Source organism: Toxorhynchites rutilus, chromosome 2 (genome assembly GCF_029784135.1).
Source record: "Toxorhynchites rutilus septentrionalis strain SRP chromosome 2, ASM2978413v1, whole genome shotgun sequence".
Taxonomy (NCBI): Eukaryota; Metazoa; Arthropoda; class Insecta; order Diptera; family Culicidae; genus Toxorhynchites; species Toxorhynchites rutilus.
The window spans coordinates 343,318,544-343,332,001 of record NC_073745.1 but is presented as its reverse complement, the minus strand read 5'-3'; the positions used below and the strand labels follow the sequence as shown (position 1 = coordinate 343,332,001).

At 41.3% G+C, this 13,458-nt stretch overlaps 1 protein-coding gene across 2 annotated transcripts in view; it reads left to right on the top strand.

Annotated features, from left to right (window-relative positions):
- Positions 1–362: 362 nt before the first annotated feature.
- LOC129765176 (PAS domain-containing serine/threonine-protein kinase) overlaps positions 363–13,458 on the top strand; it is a 33,098-nt gene continuing 20,002 nt past the window's right edge. Inside the window, exons 1-4 of one of the 2 annotated variants that reach the window (XM_055765123.1) lie at positions 363–595; positions 946–1,287; positions 5,223–6,579; positions 11,938–13,028. In XM_055765123.1, coding sequence (XP_055621098.1) covers positions 588–595; positions 946–1,287; positions 5,223–6,579; positions 11,938–13,028 — 2,798 coding nt within the window. In that variant the 5' untranslated portion in view covers positions 363–587. Of the gene's footprint in view, positions 596–686; positions 818–945; positions 1,288–5,222; positions 6,580–11,937; positions 13,029–13,458 lie in introns of those variants that run through there. The other variant, XM_055765122.1, reaches the window with a different exon arrangement.

Sequence of the window (13,458 nt, the reverse complement as noted above, 5' to 3'; positions counted from 1 at the left end):
ATTGTGAAAAATCCAGCCGGGTGCTATGATTGATGCTAGGATCGTTAGCAAAATCTCAAGCAGAACTGTCAGTGGGATACCCAATTCATATGAAAACAAAGGGAAAATGTCAGTGGGATACCCGATATGTTGGCTCCTGTCAGTTCAATGGGGGTTCTCTAAAGACGTCACCCGGCTGGAAAAATCCTAATCGCTTAGAATGCAGTATGTAAAAATATCATCACCCGTTTCCCCCAGTAAAACGATATCGCACAAATTCTCGCCTCGGATGATTTTGGACACTTCGATATCTAGCAAATTTCATTCTCAGTCGTTCCCATTCTGTTTGTTTTGTTTTGATTCCAGCGACCAATAATTAATGAAATCAGTCTGTGTCATTTTTAAACAAAAGCCTGGTTTATGTCTGGCAAATCGTAACGGTCGTTCTCAATTAATCAGTATTTTGAATTATTATACGTTTATATTCAATGTTGTTCCTAGCTTGACTTCGAAGATCATTCATATTTTCTGTTCAGGTTGTTTGATGCTGAGTATTGCTCCTGAAGTTTATTGCTGAAATCACAGTTGTGGAAATACGCGCAGCACAAATGGACAGGTATTATTGAATTGTACTCATTGCATCGTCGACTGAAATTGTATCAGCTTGATGCGATCCCTACGAAGGCCAATGTTTTTACGAAAGCGCGGGTAATCTGGAAAACATGCGCACTGGCCAATTGCATTATTTTTTTTCTGATGAATATCGATTTTCGAATCTGTCAAAATCCCGTTTGTCAGAACTTCATGGTCCCCGTTTTTCACCGTCCATTCCTCTGGGGTATGTGTTGTATTTTCACACCCGAGGAAATCTGTGCAAAATAATATACAAGTGCTCCAGTTACTCCAGTGGAAGAAACTAATCGTCGGATTCTCTCTCCCGTTGCATGTTTGTAAACTTCGTCACAGTGCCGATAATAGCAGCATTCGCTTCAAAACACCCCCGACAGTCACCTGGAGAAAAAATCACGTATCATCCTCTGCTGCAACAAAGGAGAAATACATAAACAGTTCGGGTCTGGTGCTGCCCCAACCCCAGGACTCCCAAACAAACGAGGATAAAGAATACAAACGAAGCGATCGGAAAAAGAAATTGTTTCGGTGCCAAGTAGCTTGCACTACTAGCAAGAAACGGGTTCCCTTCAGGTGCCATCGTCCGCTGGCTGACCAGACACCCTCACCGTACGACCGAACAACGAGGGGCCGAGGGCTGAAGCCGTCCAGTATTTTCACCCCGCTAGAAAATCTCAGGTGAGTGCTGATTGTTTGCCAGAAAAAAATAATCATCGTCTTAGTTGTAGTTTTTTTGAATCATCAATAACAAAAGTGAAGTAATGTAGAAGTGAAAATGTTTGTTGATGAGCAATATAATTTATCTGGAATAGATGAATGATGTCAACTAAAAACTCGACAACTATCCATTGAATATTACATACTCTTCATGTTTATATTATTGATGAAGAGGATGAATTCATGTTCCGATAGGGTAAACGCACCAATAGTGAATTTAGTGTGATATAATGAGTTTTTTCTTGAGATTTGACTAAGACTAGCAAAAAACAGCATAATGCAACATGTTTTTTAGGTTTACATCAGGTGCTTGAGATGAAAATTCCTTTTTTCCAATATAAAACTTATGAAAAATGTTTTAAATCACTAGCTTAACACTGTTTTCCCCACTGTGCCACTATTGGCAAATAGAAATGCCTTTGCTGCTCTAGTGGTCACATCCCAGTGTTTATAAGTGTCAAGCCTAAACAAATTGTCCACAGTTCAGATTTTCGTAATTATTCAGCGTTTAAATCGGTAAAAATCTATAATTCTTGTGCCAAAAACCCTTTTTGATTTTATAACCCTGTTAAGAAATAAATTATATCCCAAATGAAGTTGACCCACTCTATTGTGGTACTAGAATAGCTAGCGTTTTATCGTAGCATATTCATCTTACCTCTCTTATCAGCTAATCGAACGATCACACGAATAACCGTAGATAGCCTTTGTTCAGTAGGTAGATCGTGGGCATCCTATATATACAATATACAGAAGCCAGATCACTCTCAATTGCAATTAAACAGCTATTCTAAAAGCATTTACTCCAATACAAGTTACTGTATCGAAGAAAGCCAATAAAACAGTTTATTATCTTACACCGAGACCGGACACAAATAGTTCTTTTATCGTACAGAAAATTGGTCCTTCGAGCCGGATATTCTGGTGTCGGTCGAAGCGTCCTAGTCGGTTCGCGATACCGCGAAAGTAGTTCGGGTCGTAAAGTGTTACGAAAATCCTGTCGCGATAGTCCTTGTTTAAACGCAATTCCCAAGTGGCACGTGATAATCAGTGATCGAACAAGAAGTGGGAAAGCAGTCGAGCACGTTTGGCTGGAAAAAAGTGCATCAGACTCACACAAAAGTGGTAACTCCGCAAAGTTCGGCAATTAGAATATCATTTTATCCCGAAAGTGCCTCGAAATTGAAGGAGGAATGATTGCAGAACGCGTGGAATTAGCATGCAGGTGTTGGCGTGGCGAGAATTAGCACAAAGGGAACCAACAAAGGACCTGGAGATCACACAAAGAGATAGTGATAGATCTGGATGCCTACTAGAAGTAGCGTGCATGTGTGGTACTAACCCTTTCATCGGATGAGCTTTTACTTTCCGTTTGTTCGATGAGCAAGAAATTAGAGTCGACGATGACGATTAGCGAAATTAACATAAGGTGGTGGCAAACGAATCGAAATATTGAACTGTTGGTGGAAGGTTAAGATCGATCTTAAGCATAATTGATCGGATTTGCGAATTTCTGGACCTAAATAGCATTTGTACGTGGAGGTCTAGCTGCGATATGGCGCCAGCTTCGAAGACGCTTAAGAAGCAGGAGCATTTCTGTTTAGATACTATGAAAAATGTGCTGCTTTTTGTACAAAATTATCAGCAAGATACAGACAAAACACTAATCGATGGTTGGAAGATTCGCATTACTGAAACATTTGAGAAATTTCAGTCCATTCGTTTGAAACTGGAGCTGATTGAGGAGGGTGATGAAGCCGACGATCAGGTTGAGGAATGCTCATCGCGGTCTACGAAACGAATTTGAGCAAAATTACGTAAAGGTTCTTGGTTTCTTGTCGGCAGCTGAACGTAAGGCAAACCTTGCACCACCCGCACTCGTTGCCTCGGGATCGGCTAATCCTGCTGCTAACGTCAAAATATAAGAATCAAACTTCCGGAAGTGAAGCTTCCTTCGTTTGATGGTAGTCTCTTCGACTGGCTACCATTCCGAGACTCTTTCAAGAGTCTGATAGATTCGAATCCTAATTTGCCCAATGTAGACAAACTGACCTACTTGGTCGGGTCGCTAACGAAGGGGCAACGCAAATTGTCGAGTCAATCGAAATTACTTCTGCCAAATATGCTGTCGCATGGGAGTTGCTCCAAAAACGTTCCAGTCCCATTTTACTGACTTCAGTGCAGATTTGAAGTTCAACATCCTCGGTGAAATTACATTACAGACATTCGTTGGAAAGCTACTGTCATTGCGCGTCTTTTGCAGTATATGTCAAAAAGTATATGTCACTTCGAATATGTCGAATTTGGTACCAACGAGAGTGTTTTTGCGAGGAGTTTTACTTCATTACTTTAATATGAAGAATAAAAGCTGCGGAAATTCATCGAATTTTGGTGGAAGTTTATGGTGACCGTGCTTCAACTGAGTGAACGTGTCAGGCGTGGTTTGCACGGTTTAAAAGTGGTAATTTTGACTTGGAAGACGAAGAACGTTCCGGACCGCCAAAAAAGTTTGATGATGAAGTATTGGAGGCTTTACTTGATCAAGATCCGTCACAAACGCAACAAGAACTTGCAGATACACTTGTAGTAGCTCAGCAAGCCATATCCGAATGTTGAAAAGCAATGGGAATGATCCGAAAGATAGGACATTGCATCGGCCAGAAGGTTATGATGTTTATTTGGTGGGACCAGCTAGGTGTGGTGTACTATGAGCTGCTAAAACCGAATGAAACCATTACGGGGGACCTCTACCGCCGACAATTGATGCGCTTGAGCTGTGCACTGAAGGAAAAGCGGCCACAATACGAGCAAAGACACGATAAAGTTATGTTGCAGTCAAAACATACTTGGAAACGCTGAAATTGGAGGTCCTATCCCACCCGCCGTATTCTCCAGACATTGCTCCGTCCGATTACCTTCGATGCAACATGGCCTGGTTAACCAGCACTTCTCCAATTTTGATGAAGTCAAAAATTGGATTGATTCGTGGTTAGCCGACAAATCGGCCGATTATTTCCGCAAAGGTATCCGTGAATTGTCAGAAAGATGGAAAAAAGTTGTGACTAGCGATGGGCAATACTTAGAATATTAAATTTGTAACAATTTTAGAAAATTTTAGCAGAATAAAGCATTCATTTTTGAAAAAAAAAAAAGCGAAGAAAATTGCCGGTACTCCTATTAGTTAATGTCTCATTTTTTGTGACATTCACATTCATTTCTATGATTTTTTTTGACTCAACATTTTTTTCTACTGCTTAAACTTAACAACAAACTTAAAAAGGTACAATTTACATTCATTTTTTAATAGAAATTACAAGTTTTTTAAAACTACCTCCACGATATGTACTTGATACAACCATTTCAGGAACCTTACCTCCACTAAAGGCACAAAAGCTATGATAACTAAAGCTGAATTTCTTCAAAATCTTTAGTTCTTAAATGCACAACGTGATAACTATTCACAAAACAATTAATTTTTCAATGATGTTTATACATGCACATTTTACTAAATCTCAATTGAATTTTATTAAATTTCTTCAGACTTGTGACTATTTACGCCACTATTGCTACATTTATCCTAGACGAGTTCATGGGATAGTTTTCTGATAATATAAAAAGTTAATGACCACAGTTATTTCGTGTTATGTTGTAAACAATATGAAAAATGTGATTCAAATGATTTTTTTTATTGTAACACATTGAGTTATTTTGATGAACTTTATGTAATAATAACATGTTTAACCAAAAACACCAACGAGTTGAATTTGACTTTTAAATTCATACCGTTTAATAAAAAACATTGAAAAATGCTATCAATTCAATATATTGAATATTGTTGTGAACCGGATATTTTGGTAACATCACCTCGATCCTTAATTATTTATTTTCTTTTTCAGAACAACCCAACCGAATCACTCCGGGCACGATTCCGACTGGCGCAACAGTTTCTTCAGCAACTCATTCGAAGTGAACCAGAGTTTTCCCCGGATACCAAACAAACGCGAACGCCGCCGCGATGTCTATCAACAGCTGTTGAACACCCCGTTTCGCTTTCACCGAGTAACCCCATCGGAAGCTTGTTTTACCACCGGAGGAAAACATCAACGCTCAGCGGCAACCCGGATGGACCGGGTTCGGGTAGATGGTGCCAATGGGCTCCGCTTTACGGCACTTCGTCCCAAGGGATGTCTCTCGCATGGTATCAGCTCACCATACAATAATTCCTATGTGGCCTCGGCGTCGGAATCGATTGGGCGTCTGCCGAAGAGTGGAATCAATCCCAATAAGGCGGTTTTCACAATCGATTCCAAAACCTCCCAGATACTGATAGTGAACCGGAACGCATGCGATTTGTTGGGATACAGCTCGAAAGAGCTTTGTGAGATGCAATTTGCCAATTTGTTACCGAACAAAAACAAAATGCATGTTTCGGCGCTCGCTGAAGGGCAATTGAACAGTGAGGATGGAACCGTTGTTATACTGAGTGGCAAGGTAGTGGAATTGTGCACAAAATCCGATGATAACGTTGCTGTTTCGTTATGGGTGCGACAAATCGATAACGACGCCAGATGCCTGGCTGTGGCAGAGCCGGTCGAGAGAAGAATCGCTCAGCTGCTGGTTGACAAGAGTGGCTACGTTATTTCGGGGGACTACGAAGCGCTGCTGTTGTTTCAGCTCGATTCTATAGAGAAATTCAACGGAATAGATGTGACCCTTCTCATTCCGGCAATTCAACTGCCCGATGCTGATAACAGTATGATCGCAAAGCATATTCGGAAACAAAAAGCTACCGGCAAGACAGCGGAAGGCGTTGCGTTTCCTTTGTGCTTGATGATTGCCCATCACGATTCGGGAACGGATACCACCGATAGCGGTCTCTCGAATCCGAATCATCTATTCGTTATCACCATTTGGGTGTTTACTAATTTGTCCGGATTGATTGTGGTCGATGAGAACTCTGTGATTGAATCGTGTAATCATCACTTCTCTATGCTCATGTTCGGATATCCGCAGAACAAGATAATAGGAGAGCATATTTCGAGGATTTTGCCTAATTTCGGGCAGGAGTGCGATTATCTAGGGTATGTCAACCGGAGTCGCAATGCGACACTATCATCGCTAGACAATGAAGAGTCGGAGACGGAAACGGATCACGTGGATTTCGAGAACAAGGATGAGTTTATTCATAACGCGATCAATAGTATGAAAAATGCTACGGATGAGTTGTGTAGTCCTGTGAAGGAATCGAAGAAGGTAAGATGACTTTATTGATCAATTTGTCCAGAAGATTAGAGTAGTTCAATGATAGATGCTATGATGATCGTCCCACCTTATTTACATAAAAATGTATGAGCTGGACAAGTTATCTTCAAGATTTTCGTAACTATTTTGTAATTCCAACTCAATCAAGCGAGTCAAAATTTGCATTTAACCAATCAGGATTTAGTCGATGATTAATATCCAGTCGTGAATTTACAAGAAGAAATCCTCTCTCAAAGGTTTCTGAAAACGATTTGCATACGTAATACAACAAACTCATGTTCAATTCTAGCTGATAATTCAGATCTTTAATAACTCGGAGTGTAAATATATTTAATAGATTTCCGAGAATTGGAAATATACGAAGGAGATGAATTCATTATATGAACTCATGAATCTGGAGCGAAAATGATGTGCGTTGAGGGCATACATCCCAACGTAATACGGAGACAAAGATACCGAATTTCCTCGAGTTTAATAAGGTGTGTTTTGGCAGCTGATTGAAAACAGAAACTGCCATACTCCATCACTGAGAGAATAGTTTTTCGATACAACATTATAAGATCTTCTGGATGGGCTCCCCACCAGGTGCCGGTAATAATAGGGAGAAAGTTTATTCTTTGTTGAAATTTTTTACTCAGATACCTAAATGGGACCCCCAAGTACATTTGGAGTCGAACCAGACCCCAAGATACTTGAATGACATAGCATGAGTGATCGGTTCACCCAAAAGTTGAAGCATTGGATTCGCTGGTCTATGCTTCCTAGAAAAGACAATCATCTCTGTTTTTTCCGTGGAGAACTCAATCCCTTAACCAATGGCCCTGGTTGAAAAATTGTTCAAAGTATCTTGTAAGGGTCCTTGCAGGTCGGATTCGATATATTGTTCCAGAAACCGACAACAACAAGCGATGTTTCGCCACATTGGGAAAGTTTTTCAACAAGTTGAACTTAATTCGATCCGATCCTGGAGCAAATTGTTACAAGAAAGGAGAACAAGAGAGATTTTCACCATCGAAAACTCGGAATCAAGATCGCACCTATCTATATCTCAAACAATTTTTTGCACAGGAGCGGAGTCATTTATCCTGATAAGGCTTGGAACATTGGCTATCTCACCATGAATTGGGAGGCCTTCGATGAATAGTGGAACCTAGGATCGGTTTCGTTTGAGCGCGAACTGCGCTTTCATAGATCAAACGAGAAAGCAAGTTATACTCCTCCAATGGAGGTAAGCCATCTCTGGAATTGATGACTAGAACAATCGCGTCCGCATATTCTCTCCAGTCAATATGTCTTGTGAGGTCACATGCCATGTTTATAGGTTCAGAAGAATTCGACCCAGTAGTGATGGAAATCTTGATTAGAAAATGATCACAACCGTTGGGATCCTGGATTACATTCCACTTGCAAACTAACGATAGTGAATTCGAGCAAAGCAAGAGGTCAAGAGCACTTGGCTCAGTAGGAGGTTTAGATACACGTGTTGTTTCCCCAGTATTCAAAACGGTCATACTGAAGCTGTTTCAAAGAGCGCTTCTGTTTCTCCCAGCGACACTTGTATGTTTCTCAAGCTGAGAGCATGTGTGGGGTTTCCCCGCAATATGGACACTTATGATCAGTCGCACTGCAGGATTCGCCCACATGTTGCTCTCCGCAAGTGGCACAGCGTTCTTTATTGGTACAATAAGCAGCCGTGTGGCCAACTGACTTGCATTTTAGACAATTAATTGGCTTTGGAATAAGAAGTCGCACGGCTAACCTCAATTTCTCTACCATCACGTAGTCAGGGAGAGCTGAACCAGCGGAAGTGACGACTCGGACGGCGTAAATTTGGTTTTATTCCCTTCATGGGAGACTGTTCCGAGCTGGCGGAAACCCAAGATATTAACAGTCATCGAGGGAAGTTTTTTAAAACGGTAATGTAATTCGCACGTCAGGCCCGTTTTGGTTATCACACTCCAAATTTCGACTACGTGAGAGGGAATGTAAACCCGATACTCAATTGTAAAATGCTGGTCGACGACAATCCTGTTTGCGTTCTTTCGATCAGTCATGACAACTCGGAATTTGTTTGGTCTAACCTTCGAAATTTCTGACACGGAGGTATACCTTGCCAGATCTTTCGCGATCTGCATGACTTTCAAAGCTTTTCTATTGGATTTAGGCCTGAAGAAAACAACCCAGGGCCAGTTCCAGGGGCATCTTCTGAATAGACCTATGACCAACTAGTGTATTGAAGACGAGGACGAGAATTGAGAGGGATCAGAGACAATAGGATGGGAAGGCGAAGGTTGAGTAGGAGCTGGGAGAACAGAGGGCGAAGGATCGTTGAGAGGCGATATGGGAGGTTCGCGAGTTTTTTTTTTTGGGAGAGGCTTGGTAGGGTTAGATGACTCGTCCCCGGAAGAGCAAACAGATACTTCCTCACCGGGCGCGCAAGCTCCACTCGACGCCACTGGATACCGACTACTTCACCCGTCAGGCCTAGCCGGCGTACACTAGTTGGTAGACCTGACTATTACTCTGCGTACACTAGTTGGTAGACCTGAAATAATAGTCCATTCACTATTTGAGAAGATTTGTGAAATGCCGCCACCAAAAGCGAAGAAATGGAACACACTTATCGAATTCGGTGTGGCTGTTCTAAATGTTTGTGTCACCATTAAACCATTCGGCCTCAATGAATATTTATGTAATGCGGCCTAGGATAACCTATGCCTCACTTGTATGGTGGCCAAAGACTAAGGAAACTGTAGCTACAAAAAGGTAAACAAACTCCAACGACTAGCATGCGTTGCAATTACTGGAGCAATGCGGAGCACTCCTTCAAAGGCATTGGAGGCTATCCTTCACATGGTACCTTTGAACCATTACGTTCAGCTAGAGGCTAAAAAAGTGCTCTAAAGCTTAAAAGATGGAAAAAAATCGAGAGGTTGTATCCGTGACCGACCGCTTAGGAAACAGGACTACGCAATCTTTCTTTTTTAATTTTTTGGTTTATCGTTTCAGATATTATTTGCGAATACGTCGAAATTTCATTAATAACTGTTTAGTAAAAGTTCCGGGGACCCGGAAAAGGTTTATTGGCTTGCGTGGTTTTGTAGAATCATTTCGAGAAGCAACGATTCTTTCTTGCCTTTGCGAGAACAATACACTAGTTGGTCATATGTCGCAATTTGTTTATTTATATAAATGCACGTATTGCACTGAGTATTTAACGAGAGGCATCTTCCGTGCATCGTCATTCAACAAGCATCAAACACGCGTCTAACAGATGCACATAGTTGCAGCGATAAAAATGAAACATCGCGAGAATGACCGTTTATGAAAAATCGACTCTCGGTCGAAACCGTCAACAAAGCTGGGGATTGTTGCATCAGAACAGAGTCGATGCGCACGAGAGCAAATACGAATGGCAACTAAAAGTATCGAAGGTGTGCTATTCACATGTAGAAGCGACCTAGAATAATTTGCACTCTTCTCTTTTTTGATTGGATGGTTGTGTTAATTACAATGCCACTTCAAATATTCGCTAGCGTTCACAGCTCGAGGGGAAACATGAAACGCAAAACGAGCACAATAAGCGAACTTTGTTGTCTCGAGCACAGAAAGATTCTGAGAATTTTCCTCAGAGGATATGCAATACTTATACGCTAGCGAGAGTTTACTTACTATACAAGGGTGGAGTTTATTTCGCAAATATTCTCTTTTCGCTATCCCCCTTCGTTGTTTCTATTCTAGCTGCTGACCGTTATTAACAGCTTTGTTTGGGAAAGCACACAAATGAACAGAACAAATGTATGGGGAAATGGAGTGCCTCTATTTTTCATCGATTTAAACCATATATAGACTATGTGGTGATAATGTATAGCATATAAAACAAATCTTAGAAAATTTCCGATTCGATTGGCATGCAAATCGTTCAAATCCTTTCACAACAATAATAGTTATTAACGTTAACTTTATTTCATAAAAACGTGATCTGTTTTCTGATTTGGCACCCATTATTCATTCATTAGACCAGCTTCAGAGTGATTGGATGGAACCTAGTACTAATTATGATATTCCATACAGAGTGATCGAACATTCTCGTTCAGTATGGGATGGAGGTGGTCCTAACGTTCGCAGTGGTTCGATCATGTTCTACACTGATGGGTCGAAAATGGGAATCAGAACAGGTGTCGGAGTGTATGGTCCCAGAACAAAAATCTCTGTGTCTATGGGAAACTGGCCAACAGTTTTCAGGCAGAAATAGCTGCAATAATAGAATGTTTGAATGTCTGCCTCAAAAGGAAATATAGATTTGCTAACATCAGCATATTCTCAGACAGTCAAACGACACTTAAAGCTCTAAATGCTTTTGAATGCTCTTCGAAAATTGTCTGGGAATGCTGGCCATTACGGTATAGAGGGCAACGAGCGAGCAGAAGAACTTGCCAGGAACGGCTCAAACTCACCTTTCACTGGTCCAGAACCATTCTGTGAACTTTCTGACTGTGTGTTGAGAAGTGAGCTGAAGAAATGGGAAGACCGGGAAGTGACAGCCAATTGGATGGCTGCAAACAGGCAAAAAAAATATTCCGAGTATTAACCCCTTCACGTATAACGTCGAACCACACTCGTAGCGATTAGACTGTGCCAGAAAGTACAAAATCGAACCTCACTCGTCGTCTATCGATGTGAAATGGATACATGCTTCAGGCGTGTGATGATGCGGGACTGCTACGGTCGTAAGTAAGCTACACACACTCAGGAGAGTTTCGAAACGACTCACTGTGCTCGTGTTTGAGCCCTGTTGTTGGAAATTAAATCATACGGCAAGGGGTTAAAATTACTCAACAACTGCTGAGCCTCAATAAGGAAGACTTCAGCACATTCACTGGTCTTGTAACAGGACACTGTCTGAATAAATATCATCTTAAAAACATAAGTTTAACACAAGATGATATTTATCGCTTTTGTAACGCCTTCGGAAAATTTGCTCTGTAACTGTGGAGCTCTAACAAGACGCAGATTTCAACACCTTGATAAAGCTATTCTGGAGCCCAAAGAAATTTGGTCTGCGTCGCCGATCAGGATTATAAATTTTATCAAACAGATTATTCCTGATTGACACTTATCTCGCTATAACTTTCAGTCTACTCCTTCATCAATGAGCAGTAGATAAGCTTGAAGGGTAGTATAAAAAAGGTGTATACCACAATAGTTCAAAATAATGGACGTAGTGGTTCAGACCCAACAGGGGGAAAAAAAGAACACATTGAACGACACTCGTACCATCTATAATATCCTTAATAATATCTCGACAAGTTCACAGTTCTAATTTTTCTCGATTAATCTTATATTCAGGTATGTTTAGATTTTACCACCACATCTACCAGCATCAACAGAACGGGGAACAACAATACCGGTGCTATGTCCATTTCACTCTCATCCACAACAGCTGAACAGCAACCGTTGGTAGATCGTACAAACTCAGCTGATGTGAACGAATCAAGTGGCCTATTCTCATCGATCATCGTTAGCTCGGTTCCAGAGAATCTTCTCTACCTGGACAACAATAGCGAAAACAATAGAAACTATGCTAATTTATCCAACTCGGCTAGTTGCAATGCTTTAAAATCCGTCGCACTTGCTTCATCTACTTCCGTGTCGGTCAACACAAAGGAAACCGTGGCGAAAGCATCGATGAAAGATGACTGCCCGGGTATTGTTGACTGTGATCTTCTCACTCCAGTAAACGATCCCTCCAAATGTATGAACATGCTAAGTAGTGGAATGAAAAATGTTTCTACCGATTGTGAATCGAAGGAGGCGCTTTATAATTCTGAAGAAATCAGTAACGTATTTTTGAAACATTCCGTGAGTAGAGATTATTCCGCTCCACTTAGTGCGCCCCCAATCTCCACAACTCCACGATATATCAAACCATATGAATTATCGAAACCTATGGTTACATCAACGCCCGATCAGCAGAAACGACACTCGGCTGTAGGCATTATCTCCAATCCAATCGCGCCCCGCAAACCGATCTACTCCGATGGAAAGTATCGTGGCGAAGCCATTCACTACGACGGCAATGTTATTGATATTCTGTACACAATTTCCAACCAGACGCTCCCGTGCGGAAGAAAGGTCTACTGCATTTGGATAAGTCGTGACCCGGACTCGTCGTACAACATTCTGGACGACGAGGATAAACATCAGAATCTCACGCTGACATTCAACAGTATCACCAGCACCATAGACAACTCGCTGGGACAGGCCATTAAAAATACTGCAGCAGCACAGCATTCCGAGAGACCCAATTCGGCTTCGCGGATGTCTCAGTGCGACGAGGATCTTATCCATGGCGAGTACAGTAAATATTACACCCTGGTGAGGCACATCGGCAAGGGCGCGTACGGGTATGTGAAGCTGAGCCACCGGAACTCGGACAGGTGAGTGGAGTTTTTACAATATTCAAAGACTGTAAAATTGTATTAGACTAGAAATCATTTCTATTGTGTTTTGGCTGGAACAATAACAATGCAATTGATGTGATGTTTCAGACAAATATGACTACAGGTTCGTGATAAACTATGTAACAACATGGGAAGTTACAGTTAGAGGCGAATGAACTGAAAAGTTTAAAGCCTTTTTAAAACAAAGATTAGGTTGGAAGTTACTTTCAGAACCGTAGAGATGCAGAAATGGGACAGAAGCCGTATGACAGCAAATATCTCACAAGCCTTCATCATGAGTATAAGGTCTTCAATATCAACAGTATTCTTTCCCTTTACCCGAAGCCGATCTCTAGTCAAAAAGATCTTGTGTCATTACAATTGTTTGCCGCCACGTGTGAGAGCTGCTCCAGGTGTTTTTCGACAA